The 12,665-nt window shown below is 47.9% G+C and overlaps 1 protein-coding gene and 1 long non-coding RNA gene across 8 annotated transcripts in view; one reads left to right on the forward strand and one right to left on the reverse strand.

The window, feature by feature from the left end:
• The window catches only part of MEGF11 (multiple EGF like domains 11), a 251,691-nt gene that overhangs the window by 229,767 nt on the left and 9,259 nt on the right, over positions 1–12,665 (forward strand). For 3 of the 7 annotated variants that reach the window (XM_063413057.1, XM_063413058.1, XM_063413060.1), the window contains 3 exons: positions 1,892–2,010; positions 7,658–7,724; positions 12,531–12,587. The exons of 1 other annotated variant lie outside the window; for it this stretch is intronic. In XM_063413057.1, coding sequence (XP_063269127.1) covers positions 1,892–2,010; positions 7,658–7,724; positions 12,531–12,587 — 243 coding nt within the window. The remainder of the gene's footprint in view (positions 1–1,891; positions 2,011–7,657; positions 7,725–12,530; positions 12,588–12,665) is intronic. 3 more of the 7 variants (XM_063413059.1, XM_063413062.1, XM_063413063.1) reach the window with 1 other exon arrangement.
• Positions 1,869–11,133, reverse strand: LOC134558812 (uncharacterized). Its single transcript, XR_010082410.1, has 3 exons — positions 9,777–11,133; positions 3,246–3,318; positions 1,869–2,003 (listed from the first exon to the last, which is right to left on the reverse strand). It is a non-coding gene; the product is annotated as an uncharacterized LOC134558812 (long non-coding RNA).

A 12,665-nucleotide genomic window follows, 5' to 3' on the forward strand; every position in this document is an offset into this window, starting at 1 on the left:
CTGCGTGCAAGGGGGGGAAGAAAAGGATTTGGGGGGATGTGTACAAGCTCAGGGTCATTAATTCAACACTGTGCTAAGTAGTAGAGCACTCTGGTGGAGTTTTATTTCAGCTCATTTTGGGTGCAGAAAACAAGCTCCAGCCAGCTGAGCCAGGTGAGGACTCGCATTGCCTCAGGTGGCTCCCGGTGACATCGGTGTCACACCTCGAGTCCCACAGCAGAGCCAGAGGGTCCTGGCTCCTCCTTCCAGCTGCTCCTTGCCCACAGCCAGAGGATGAGGGAAGGGGGAAGGCAGAGCTGACCGCAGCAAAACCTTCAGAGCAGAAAGACAGAGATCCAAGTGTCCGTGTTTAACGGGGACCGGGGGCTGTGGGGAGGGAGGACGGGCCCCTGAGCCGAGCCCCTGAGCAGGCCCAAGGCTGTGTAGAGCAGCTGTATTGGTGGGGGAATGCACTGACATGGGGGGGGTTCCAGCCCCAGCTCCCACCGGCAGACCCCAAGGGAGGTGTGTTTGCTGTTGGTTTGATTGTCAGTGTCACAGAGGGGGAGCTGGGGAGATGGCAGAGCCCTGGCAGCCTGGCTGACAGATGTTCAATGCAAAGACTGCAGCTCTGGAATCACATCCTGATCTGAGATCGTTTGTTAGCAGCAGCTCTGGAAAGCAGCTGGGACTCAAAGGCTCTGCACTTATCACAAAATCGAGCTGACCTGGAACATCCCTTTGCATGTCTCAGCAGAAAGAAGCGCTCGGTCAGAGCTGCACACGCAGGAGCAGCTTCCCCCCAGCCCTGAGCCACAGCCCTTATGTAAGAGACACCCTGCAGATAAACTCCTCTTGGAAACAGGATCTCCTGCAGTAAATTTAGCTCAGTCGAGATCTCCACAAGATGTCAGCAAAGCAAAGTGCATGTTCAGAGGGAGGCGAAGGCAGAGGGCAGGAGAGGAGGGTGGTGGTGGAGGGGACCCCAGGGCCAGCCGGGTCCCTGTCCTTCCCCAGCCTTCAGTAAAGGCGGTGGTGGGCTCAAGCAGCCACCCCAGCACTTTGTTACCCTTTGACAGGAAGGTGTTCCCCAAACCAACCTCTCTGCCTGCAGCTGGAGCCCATGCTTTATTAAAATTCATTTTAATGGATTAATTTGCTCCATACTGGGCCTCGTTGTTTAAGTGATGCTGCTCCTGTGGAAATTTTCCGTCCCTTCTCCTGGTACTTTGAAATGTGTGTCCATTTGTTATGCAGCTGGAACCAGATTGGGATTGGTGTTTTCATTAGAACTGCCAGTATAAATATGATGCCTTTCTTGGTAAATTATTCTGTTTGGTAAATGTGTTTATAACTTAAATTGAGGAAATAGATAAATGTCTCTGAGCATACAGTGTAACTGCCCAGGTTTGCCTTTCAGGGCTCCAGCTTTGGTTTTTAAAAAGCCTTTGCACACAATGTAAAATGGTTTGGACTCCTTGGTACAGTTACAGCACCTTCATTTCTAACATTACTCCTGGGTTTGTGACAAAGAGGTTTCAATTGTTTCAACTGCAAGACTGCTCAGGGGCTCTTCCACAGGTTAAACTAAGGAGGCAGCTGTGCTGCAGCCCGTGCATTTCCCAAGTTTTGCCTCCTTCCCCTCACCTGCAAAGCACCTGGAATGACTTCATTAACATCTTCAAGCAGATAACACTGTATCATTTAAATATTTTGATTTTTTCTCTTATATTCAATGCTAACAGTCAAGAGCTTCACACCATAATGCAGGATAGATTGCATCTGCAAATGTTTTAGAACACCCAGTACTCCTGCAAAGATTTCTGAACTAGATTGTCTCTACCTTGTTTTCAGTTTCTTAAGAACTGTTGTGGCTTCCAAAGTATTTTGTGATGACTTGTTTTCTTCCCAGATATATCCCAGGGTAGCAGCAGTGTTCATTGTTTTTCCAATCCAAGCTACCACACTCTCTCATGTGGGGTGACTTCACGCTTCTTTCCCAGTAATCTGGATGGAAACAGCTCCTGTAAGGTAGATATTACCCCACCCCACTGTAGCAATGTTCTTATCAGTTCAAGGAAATCAACCAAAGCAATGTCTCTGGGGCCCTGTTGTCTGCCAGCACATTTCAAACTCCAGGGTAGCATTCCTGACGTCCCAGGCACTGAAAAGTTGGATTTCCCCTCCCTGTATCACCCCAGTCTCTGGGAATGGGAACTGGAGGCTCATGCCTGTCTGGGTCAGCAAGGCTTGGTGTCTTAGCAACTCTGAGGTATGTTTGCTTCTCAGAAGAGATAAATAACTCAATAAATATAATTATCCATTAACACCACACCAGTAAATCAATGAGGCATTAATCAGTAATGTCACTTTGCTGTTTCGTTGTTTCCCACATCAGCCACACAAATCCCCTGCTGACACAGACAAGCAGAAAGCTGCAGGAAGGTTCCTGGGGTGCTCTGAGGACTGTCCTGCCTCATGCAGGGACATCCCGGGAGCTCTGCTGTCCCTCCTGCCTCCCCAGCAGAGCTACGCCAGCCCTATCACCAGAACATCCAGGAGCACCTTCCTTATCATTTGTTGCAATTGATTCCCTCAGAGCATTCGTGAACAACACTGGGACTCAATTCAGCACTTGAGCAGTAAATTTAGGTCTGGCAAATGGTAAAGCAGCTCTTCCTTTGGAGCATTAATGAGCACAGGTGGGGCAAAGCAGAGCAAGCAGGGGAAAAAGGAAATGCAATTGATTTCATCAAGGTTGTCAGCTTTAGAAATGATGGTATTTCAGGCTGTGTCACCTTAATCCAAATGTAGCTATTCATTGGAATGGCATACAAACGAGATTAATGCAAAAAAAAAAGACAGTATTGTACAGGACAGGCAAAAATGTCTCTGCATGTGCTCCTGCAAGTAATTTTTCAGTAGTTAAAAGAAAATCTTATTAAAATGTAATAAAAGGGCTGGCTCCAGAGATTTCTCAGAGAAATATTTGGACAGATGTGTAAATATGTTTTTTTAAGTAGATGGTCCCATTGCATCATGAATTTTTGCCCCCCAAATTGAAAGTGCAAATGCTCATAATGTTGAATTTAGGACGTGTCCATCTGGACCACTAATCCTTTTGCAGAAATTTAAATGGATTCAGAAAAGGTCAAAGGCAGCACCTATCCTGGATTCCCAGCCTGCAGTGCCATCTTCTCACAGAACTACTTCAAAAATGAAGCTGCTGGAAAGGTTTAATCCCCAAGTGGTGCTTTGGGACTCACCTGGGAGCTGCTCCCCCTGCTGCAGCTCCGGCCATTGGAGTCAGTCAGGTTGTCCTGATAATCACTGAAAGACCTGGAATAGAACTGGTATTTTCAGGGTATTTATCAAAATATATGGCCTGATATTTCCTTTAGATCTCCCAGCATCTCAGTTATTAATGAGAATGCTTTGCAGTGCTGAATAGCTGAGGATGGCCAAAAATACACTCAGTCTGTCTGCAGCTCTGCAGCCAAGTAAGACAAAGGAGCAAATAAAGCCCTAATAGCTGCCTTAACGAGTTCATTTCCACATCAGTTTGCCTGGTGCCATTCTCACTTTCTGCAGAGAAATGTGCACAAGTTGTACTTGGAGGATTCATTTCTTTATAGTGCCAGCTGGGGTCACAAAGGAACCAGCACAGATGCAAATTAAAAAAAAAAAAGGCAGAGGAATGTCTGAAGTGCTGAGCCAGAGCCCGGGATGTGTTACCCTCCCTGTGCTCCAGGGAGATCAGGCCTGGAGCCGTTCCTCTCTCAGGGCCTGGGCAGAGCACCAAGGCAGGACAGCTGGAGCCTGCTCCAGTCTGAGGAGGGATGGGGAGGGTTTTCTCTCCTGTGCTTCCCTGCCCTTCTCTCCGTTCTTTCAGTGTCTTTTGCCTTTTCTCCTCTCTTTTCTCAGTGATCTCTCCACTCTATTATCCTTTTTATTTCTCCTGTCCCTTTTCCTCGTCTCGTTTCTCCCCCAGCTCTACACACACAATTCCTATTTCCTTCCTGCTCTCCTCTCCCATCCCTCTCCCCTCTGCAGGCCCCCTGCCTGGGGGCTCCCAGCACCGTGTGCTGACCCTGCTGCCGTTCCCAGGGTGGCAGCTCCGGAGGGAAGGGGGTGCTGAGGCTTTGGCAGGGGCTGAAGGGCCAGCACTGCGCTGGGGACAGTTGGTGACATGGCTCTGTCTGCACAGGACGGGAGCAGGGGCCGGGATGTCACCTCCTCATTCCCCCTCTGCCAGACCCTGCCCACTGCTCAGGCCCTGCAGGGGAACCACTGAAGCTGCTGAGAGAGAAGCACCAGTGCAAGCACCAAACCCTCCCCGGGGTGTTTGGGGCCGGGTGGCCCTGCCAGGGAGCACAGCCTGGAACACAGCAGCAAAACAAGTGGGAGGATAAGGGGGAGCCTTGAGAAAAGACTGAAAAAAGGCTTGGCTGCTTTTATCTGGCAAATGAATGCTGAGGGGGAGCCTGATTGCCATCTATAAATACAGCAAGGTAAACACGAGGAGGGAGGAGAGCTATTTAAGTGAGATGACAGAGCTGGCTTGAGAACAAATGAGGATGAACCAGCCATGAATGCATCGAAGCTGGAAATTAGATTTCTACCATCAGATCAGTGAGATTTTGGCATAGCTTCCCAGGAAGACTAATGGGACAAAGAAATCTGATTACTGTTAAAATGGAGCTTGATCAGCTCTCTGAGGGCTGTTGTGCCCAAGTGTTTGCAGTAAAAGGCAGCTGGACACAGGGACTGCGGGATCCGAGCCCTTCCAGTCCTGTCCCCAGCCCTGTGCCAGGTGCAGGAGCCTGCAGGGCTGAGCCTCATCTCTGTGCAGGGTCCCCTGAATGGATCCACAGCTCTGAGGTTCAGCAGGAGGCTCCAGCACCTCAGTGCAGGCTTTTAACTCCCAGCACTTTGCCACAGGTAACTGCTCTTCCCACGGGAGAGAGCTTGGCAAGTCAGCTCAGGAAAATGCTGGAACCACTGGAGCTGAGAGAGGTTTTACTGTGGGTCTGAGTGAAGCCAAACCTTGACCTTTGCTTATGAGCTCCTACAAGTAGATTTGGCCTTTTTTCTCATGACATGTGCTGCACCAACTCGTAATGATGCTGCAAGTTACTGAGGAGTGTGACATGAACTCAGGTGAACTTTTGCCACAGAATTACCAGACCAAAATTTCCAAAGCACATAAACAGAGATTATGTCCCTCCATACCTGTGTGTTCACATCAGAGCTCACTGCTGAGCCACAGACCAGGCTTCAGCTGCTGAGGATCTGTTTTGCTCAGAGGGTGTTTGGCAGGACCACTCACAGAACTGCTCTCAGGGCTTCAATGCCAGCTTTGTGTCTGAAATTTGGAATTGTGCATGACATAAAAACAAATCTCACTTTTCCCAAGTGCTGCAAAGTTTATGAAGAATCCTCTGCGTAAAGGATGAGGCTGCTGCCCTGGGCACAAGCAGATGGAGGATTCTCACCTTGAGCTTTTGCAAAGCTCATAATTCCACCCTCACTCCCTTCCAGCATCGCAGCAGAAGTCCAGGTGTTGGTTTCTACAGACATCATAAAAATCAATTGCTATTAGATGTCCTGAATTTTTAAAGCCAGCAGTTTCACATCTATTAAAGGAAGTTCTAAATTCTACCAAAGACTTCACATAAAATTAGAAACTGCAAAACAGAGGTCACTGCAAATGGTCTGACTGGATATCACCCAGCTAATAAAAAGGAATTCACTACAGAAAGCAGCATTTAAGTACCTTTGACTAAAACTTGCCCAAGAAAAAGGAGGACTGAAAATACAGAATGGCTGCAGAACATTCAGGATGGGCATCTAAAACTGAGCAGCACAGGCTTGGACCAGGGAGACCTGAAGTACATAGTTAGGGAAATAAATGTCAAATTACTGATTGCACTCCTGGAAGATAAAGGTATGATGGAACTCCTGCCAGAACTTCTTTGCCTAATCACCATGGACTTAAAACCCTGGGCACTGACAAATGCCTGGTGGTGATCAAGTGGCCACTGTCATCTATCCAGCTATTTCAGACAGGCAGATAATGACTTTGCTGTACTCAGGCTGGTATCTCGTTGATCTTAAAGGAAAAGTTGCCAGATATGAGGTAGTTTTAACCAAATTGTTAAAGTTACCAGCCTGGAATTTTAATGGATAAATTTACTATGAAGGATTTCTTCCTCTAGAAAAGCAATTTTGCTTCACAGTAAAAATTGAAGTATTTTCTATCTTAAAAAAAAAAAAGTTAACAAATTATAGTGTGTTAAGAAATGATAGTAGCACAAAGAGACAGCTATAATCACATTTAGAAAAACTGCATTCAGAAAAACTTAGAAATGTCCTCAAATCATTTCATTAAAAAAAATCAATTCTAGCCCGTAGCTCTTCATGCCAAATTTTAGGTTTGTGAGCTGATTTATAAATCCTGCAAACCCACAGCTTTTAATAGAAACCCCAAGACTTTAATAAATGTGCTCTGAGCGGTGCAGCTGGGTTGAAAAATCAGCATTTTTCTGGCTGCAAGTTTTGAAGAGCAGAACGAAGCCGTGGGCTCTGCTGAGGAGAGCTGGTGGTGCCAAGGGTCCAATTCCTGCCAGGGACCACATTCCAATGATCCACCCTTCAGCCCCCTGCCCTGCTGATGCCTCTCTTTGCTGGCAGATCCACAGGGGCCTTGGTGCTCCAGCATTGCCAAAGTTCTTTTCCTTGAATTGAGGGAACTCGTGTCCCCTGCCTCTCCTGTCAGGCCCCACAGCTCCCCAGCACATCCCGAGCTCCAGGCAGCCCCTCTGCTGCTCCGGGGCTTGATCCATCCATCCATCCATCCATCCATCCATCCATCCATCCCTCCATCCATCCCTCCATCCATCCCTCCATCCATCCATCCCTCCATCCATCCATCCATCCATCCATCCATCCATCCATCCATCCATCCATCCATCCATCCCTCCATCCATCCCTCCATCCATCCCTCCATCCATCCATCCCTCCATCCATCCATCCATCCATCCCTCCATCCATCCATCCCTCCATCCATCCATCCATCCATCCATCCATCCATCCCTCCATCCATCCATCCATCCATCCATCCCTCCATCCATCCATCCCTCCATCCATCCATCCATCCATCCATCCATCCATCCATCCATCCATCCATCCATCCATCCATCCATCCATCCCTCCATCCATCCATCCCTCCATCCATCCATCCATCCATCCCTCCATCCATCCATCCATCCATCCATCCATCCATCCATCCATCCATCCATCCCTCCATCCATCCATCCATCCATCCATCCATCCATCCATCCATCCATCCATCCATCCATCCCTCCATCCATCCATCCATCCCTCCATCCCTCTCCATGGGTGCTTTGGAGTCACCCCACATCCACAGGCATCTGCGTGGTGGTTCCCAGGACACCCTGTGTGTTCCAGCATGTTTGTGTTCATGGCTTGCTGAAGTGACTTTCCTTTGTGATTTTCCCTAATGCCAGAGAACAGCTCCCACAGATGAAGGGCTGAGCTGGTGAGGCCAGGGCAGGAGTCACCTCCCATTCTCATTCCTGACCTCCTGGGGCTGCAGTCTGGGGTGGGAACTGTCTGTCTCTTCCAGCATTAACCCATTATCATACTTTTTGAACAGCTCAGTAACAAAATCCTTGACAGAGAAACTGCAGACTGGAGACCCTACAGCTATCTGAATGAACTAGGTCAGTAATTTTTAAACACTTTAATCACTTTAGTAGACTTTAGAGCAATTCCAAATCAGCCTTTCATAAAGGCATTAACAATAATGAGGAATATTGGTGTTGTCTTTATTTCACGATCAGAATTGCCAGTAGTGAAAGATGGAGAATTAAAAATTGTTTCCTTTACCACAAACCACAGACTGGGAAAGCAAAGTCAATATTCATTTTAGTCTCCCTTCCAAGGTTGCTCTGTTGAATCACTATCATCTACTCTATAAATGTTTTTTTAAGGACTAACTCAGGACATTAAAAATTCAAATTTGGCCTTTTTTTTTTTCTTTCATGCTTAATAAAGCCTAGTACTAAATACTGGCATCTTGATGAAGGTGTGGAGCTGGGGTGTGCAGTGCTCCATTATCTCCCAGTAAATCATTCCGTGGCAATTCTGAGCCACCAGCCAGGGCAGCCAAGCCAAGAGTGAAGTTTAATTGCCTGCTCTGAGTTTATTCTTCCTGGCTTGAGTTTTAACAGGGTTTTTAGCAGCTCTCAGCTCAGATCCTGCCCGGATTTAGTGCTTTGGATGCTCTTTGTTTTCCTGTTTGAGCACTCGGGGTTTGGCTCATCAGTGGCCGAAAGCATTTGCCCTTTCCTTTGCTGGGATTAGAAACATCTCACTGAAAATATGCAGGAGCAGGGAAAGTGCAGCATTCAGGGATATTATGGGATTTTTAAGGCCAACTGTCTCACAGCTCACATGGCAAAGGGATGAACTTAGGGCAGCACCAGGCATCGCATCCTGCCCTGGGCCCACACCGTGCCTCGCTCCAAAGCCTCTTCCCTGCCTCAGGAAAATCACAAACCTGTCAAGCTCCAGAGCAAAACCTTCTCATCCTTACCACCATCAGTGCTTTCTGTGTAAAAAGCTGCAGAACCACTGTAGTGCTTATCTGTGTGTGAGGGTTTCCAAATGCTTCTCAAACCACGTTGATTTTCCTTTTACCATTTTGCTGCTTTTTTTGCACACTGTTTGCTTTCTTTGTTTAACTTGTGCTGTCCTGAGCTCCCCATGTGCCACCTCTTTTCTGCATTCATGCATTTTACTTTACCAGCAGCAATGATCCTAAATGACTCTGCAGCAAGAATGATCTAGAAGTGTTAAATACTTCAGCTAAGAGGCCTCCAGCAAAACTCTCAGGTTTTTTTCCCACAGCATTTTGCATCCAAGATAACTTTTTCTTTCTTTTTTCAAACTAATTGATGAAAATTAGATTTTTTTTCTTTCTTTTCAGTACCAGAATTAATGCCTGCTCGTGCTAACTTTCATAATGCTGAATCCTTGTTCAGATCAAGGCCATTTTTACATGAAAATAAAAAGTTTTTATTTCTTGGTATTACTGCTGCGCAATTAAAGCCGCAGGTTCCTCTCATGAAAATTTCAGCAGAGAGTTAAAATCTTCAACTTTGAATTATAAACATAAAATAAAAGTCTAATAAGGTCACAGAGGGAATCTTGACTTTCAAACTTCAGCAAGCACAGAAGTACCAGAGTTAAAAATGTGTTCCACCTTCTGATCCCATGATCAGCCTTAGTCTCATAACATAAATGCTCCAACTCTTGTGTTAGAAGAGCAGCCAAGCCTTGGGCAGGGCTGGATTCAGGTAAAAAGTTAAAAACAGCAGTGGACAACTGCCCAACTGCTCTGCTGTGACCCCACGAATTGTCACAGAGAGCAGATGTGGGAGTGAGCCAGGAAGAGAGAGGGAAATGGAAGAGAAATGGAAGAGAAATGGAAGAGAAATTTGGAATGGATGGAAACTCTCCCGTGGTTCCTCAGGCAGCGACTCCTCGGTGACCCCAAAGGATGGGACCCAGCAGATGAGGAGCACCAGGCTCCCAGAAATGTCCACAGCCCTGGTAGAAACTGCAGGTGTCCTAAACATGAATTACAGCTGGGGAAAGGAATTTGTAAGAATATCCACACCAAAATTAACTTGAACACTCATTTCCCAATACTTGCCGTGATAAGGATTTTCTCAATTGCAGTGGACCTCACCAGGCTGCAGGTGTTTTACCTCTTTTGCAGGACTTTGTTTGCCAGGTTCACATTCTCTCCAAGTGGGAAATGCAAGGACAAAGCCTGGACTTCTACTGCTGCACATTTGTTAGCTTCAAATTCCAGGTTTTCAGGGAGCTGATTGTGTTCAGTGGAGCCTGGGGAGGAGCACAAGTAATTCCCATGGACACGGGCTTGAGACATCAGGGTTTGGGGACTCTGTGGTGCCAGGAGGAGGTGGCTTTGTCACCTTCCTGTGCCCAAGGCAGCCTGGCCCTTGTTTCAGGGAATGGCCTGTCCTTGCCCTTTCTCTGTCTGGTGTTGCAGAACTGGAGTTGTTTGCCCTGTGAGTGATCCCTCTTGCTCTAGCCCAGTCTGCACTGGGCAGTGGCAGAGCCCAGCTCCCAGCTCTCATCCCAGGCAGGTCAAAACTCCCCAACCACTGAGCTCAGGCAGGTTTTGTCTCATTATCTGGAGCACTGGCCACAGCAGCTGCAGGCAGGGCTGGGTTTATCTGGGATTGTTTTTAACAGCAGTCCTGGATGCAGACACTAAAGTGGGATTTGCAGCACAGTCAGTGACTCAAAGCTGCATTTATTCCAGAGGACCAAAGGCTATAAGTTTGATTCACAGCTGACTTCACTTTTTTCTCAAAGCCAAAAAGTGTGGAAAACTATTTCCAGCTGAGACTCTGATTTCACTCCAGCAGATAATTTAGCTTCAAACTTAAACCTGGACTTAACTAAAGTGCCAGATCCCTGGCCTGCTTAGGACATTTCCACATTAACTACTTTCGCAGTTTAAAAAATAATGTATCTATTATTCATGTCACCTCCCGAGGATCTCAGTGAATACAAAAAAAAAAAAAAAAGTATCATCAACCCACAGTATTATAACAGATAAATGAGAAAACTAAAGGCAGAATTACAGGGGATTATGGGTTGGGAAGGGCTTTGTGGGGTTGTGTGACCCTTCCAAGGGCAATGCAGCTCCCCATGGGTCCCCTTTGTTCCCTGCCACTGCCTCTCGATGGGTTCAGCCCTTCCCTGGGGACCCCAGCTGGGAGCTCTGCTCCTCCCAGCCTTGCTCCGAGGGGTGAGCCCCAAACACTGCTTGGACACTGCTGCCCTTGGAGATGTGCCCAGCCCTGGCAGGAGGAGGATCCCAGGGATGGCCTTGGGGAGCCCCAGCCCTGTGGCCAGGGGGTGAATCAGCTCCATCCTCCTCACTCTGACTCTGCCCAAACACAGCAGGGACAGGGCACACGGCTCACCCTGCTCTGGGACAGGGCACACAGCTCACCCTGCTCTGGGACAGGGCACACAGCTCACCCTGCTCTGGGACAGGGCACACAGCTCACCCTGCTCTGGGACAGGGCACACAGCTCACCCTGCTCTGGGACAGGGCACACAGCTCGTCCTGCTCTGGGACAGGGCACACAGCTCACCCTGCTCTGGGACAGGGCACACAGCTCGTCCTGCTCTGGGACAGGGCACACAGCTCACCCTGCTCTGGGACAGGGCACACAGCTCACCCTGCTCTGGGACAGGGCACACAGCTCACCCTGCTCTGGGACAGGGCACACAGCTCACCCTGCTCTGGGACAGGGCACACAGCTCACCCTGCTCTGGGACAGGGCACACGGCTCACCCTGCTCTGGGACAGGGCACACAGCTCACCCTGCTCTGGGACAGGGCACACAGCTCGTCCTGCTTTGGGCAATGAGAACCAGAGCAAAGGCTTGGTTTGTCTCTGACGTGCCAGTAACACATTTATTGTCTAATGTAGCCATTTCCCTTAAGAAGAAAAAAATGGAGCTGTGATGAAAAAAGGGCTGGCACAGCATTGCCCATGGCCATGACAACTTTTCTGCAGAGATCAGAGGACACACAAGGACAAATTGCTGGGACACCTCTGGGACATGCTGTATTTGGGGCTCTTTTCCCGGGGTAACTGAGTTACTTGACTGGGAATCCCATAAGCCACAAGGACATTTCTCAGTAACCCAATTTGTATCGATTGTCCCAGTCAATAGGAAATACCAGACTCTATAGCTAAAAAGATTTAAAGGCTTACATTAGATTTTCCTTTTGATTGATATCTAGGGTAATTTGCAGGAGTAGAAATAGAAAAGGTCCCCATCCCCTTCTGTCTCAGCTTCTGTGAGGAACAGCAAGTTCCTCTGGAACTGCACAAGGCAGAATTGCTGTGAGCCCTGCTCCTGGTGCTCAGAGCACTGTGGTCACTCAGGCACTTGTCACATCAGTCACTGAACTGGGCAAATTCATGAGCAAAGTGATGGTAGGTAATTTAAGAAGGTTGTACACACCTTAGAGTCTAAGGCTGTGAGTGAAATAACACACTCTCCACAAACAAAACAAAGCCTAAAATTAGTCACAGAGTGCTGCAACGCAGCCTGCAGACTCAGATTTGAAAGGGCGTGCTTTAGGCTGCTTTCACACCATTCCAGTAATGAATGTCTCAGCAGATGGTTTTTATCCTGATCTCCTGACGGATGGCAGCTCTTGGTAACCCTGCTGCAGAGAGCTCTCCCTTCCAGGGAAACTCTTAAGCACATGCATAATTCCAGGCGTGCACAGACTCCCCACTGGAGCTGAGTGTGTGCTTACAGCTGAGGATGTGCTTAAGAGCCTCCCTAAATGAAGGCCTTGATGTACAATTTAGAGAGAAGAATATATGCTGCTCAGTAGTCAAAGCAATCCAATTTACATAAATATTTATTTGTTTTCCATTATATATCATTTTTATGCAGGTGCTTGTGGGATGGATAGACGTCAGAACACATACATAATGGAAAAAAGCTTCAAAGGTATGGTATCCAGAGCTGCAGACCCCTGCCCAGGTGTGAGGAGGGTCCTAGAAGAGGTGAGATAGGAGCCTGGCAGGG

Source organism: Prinia subflava, chromosome 15 (assembly GCF_021018805.1).
Source record: "Prinia subflava isolate CZ2003 ecotype Zambia chromosome 15, Cam_Psub_1.2, whole genome shotgun sequence".
Taxonomy (NCBI): Eukaryota; Metazoa; Chordata; class Aves; order Passeriformes; family Cisticolidae; genus Prinia; species Prinia subflava.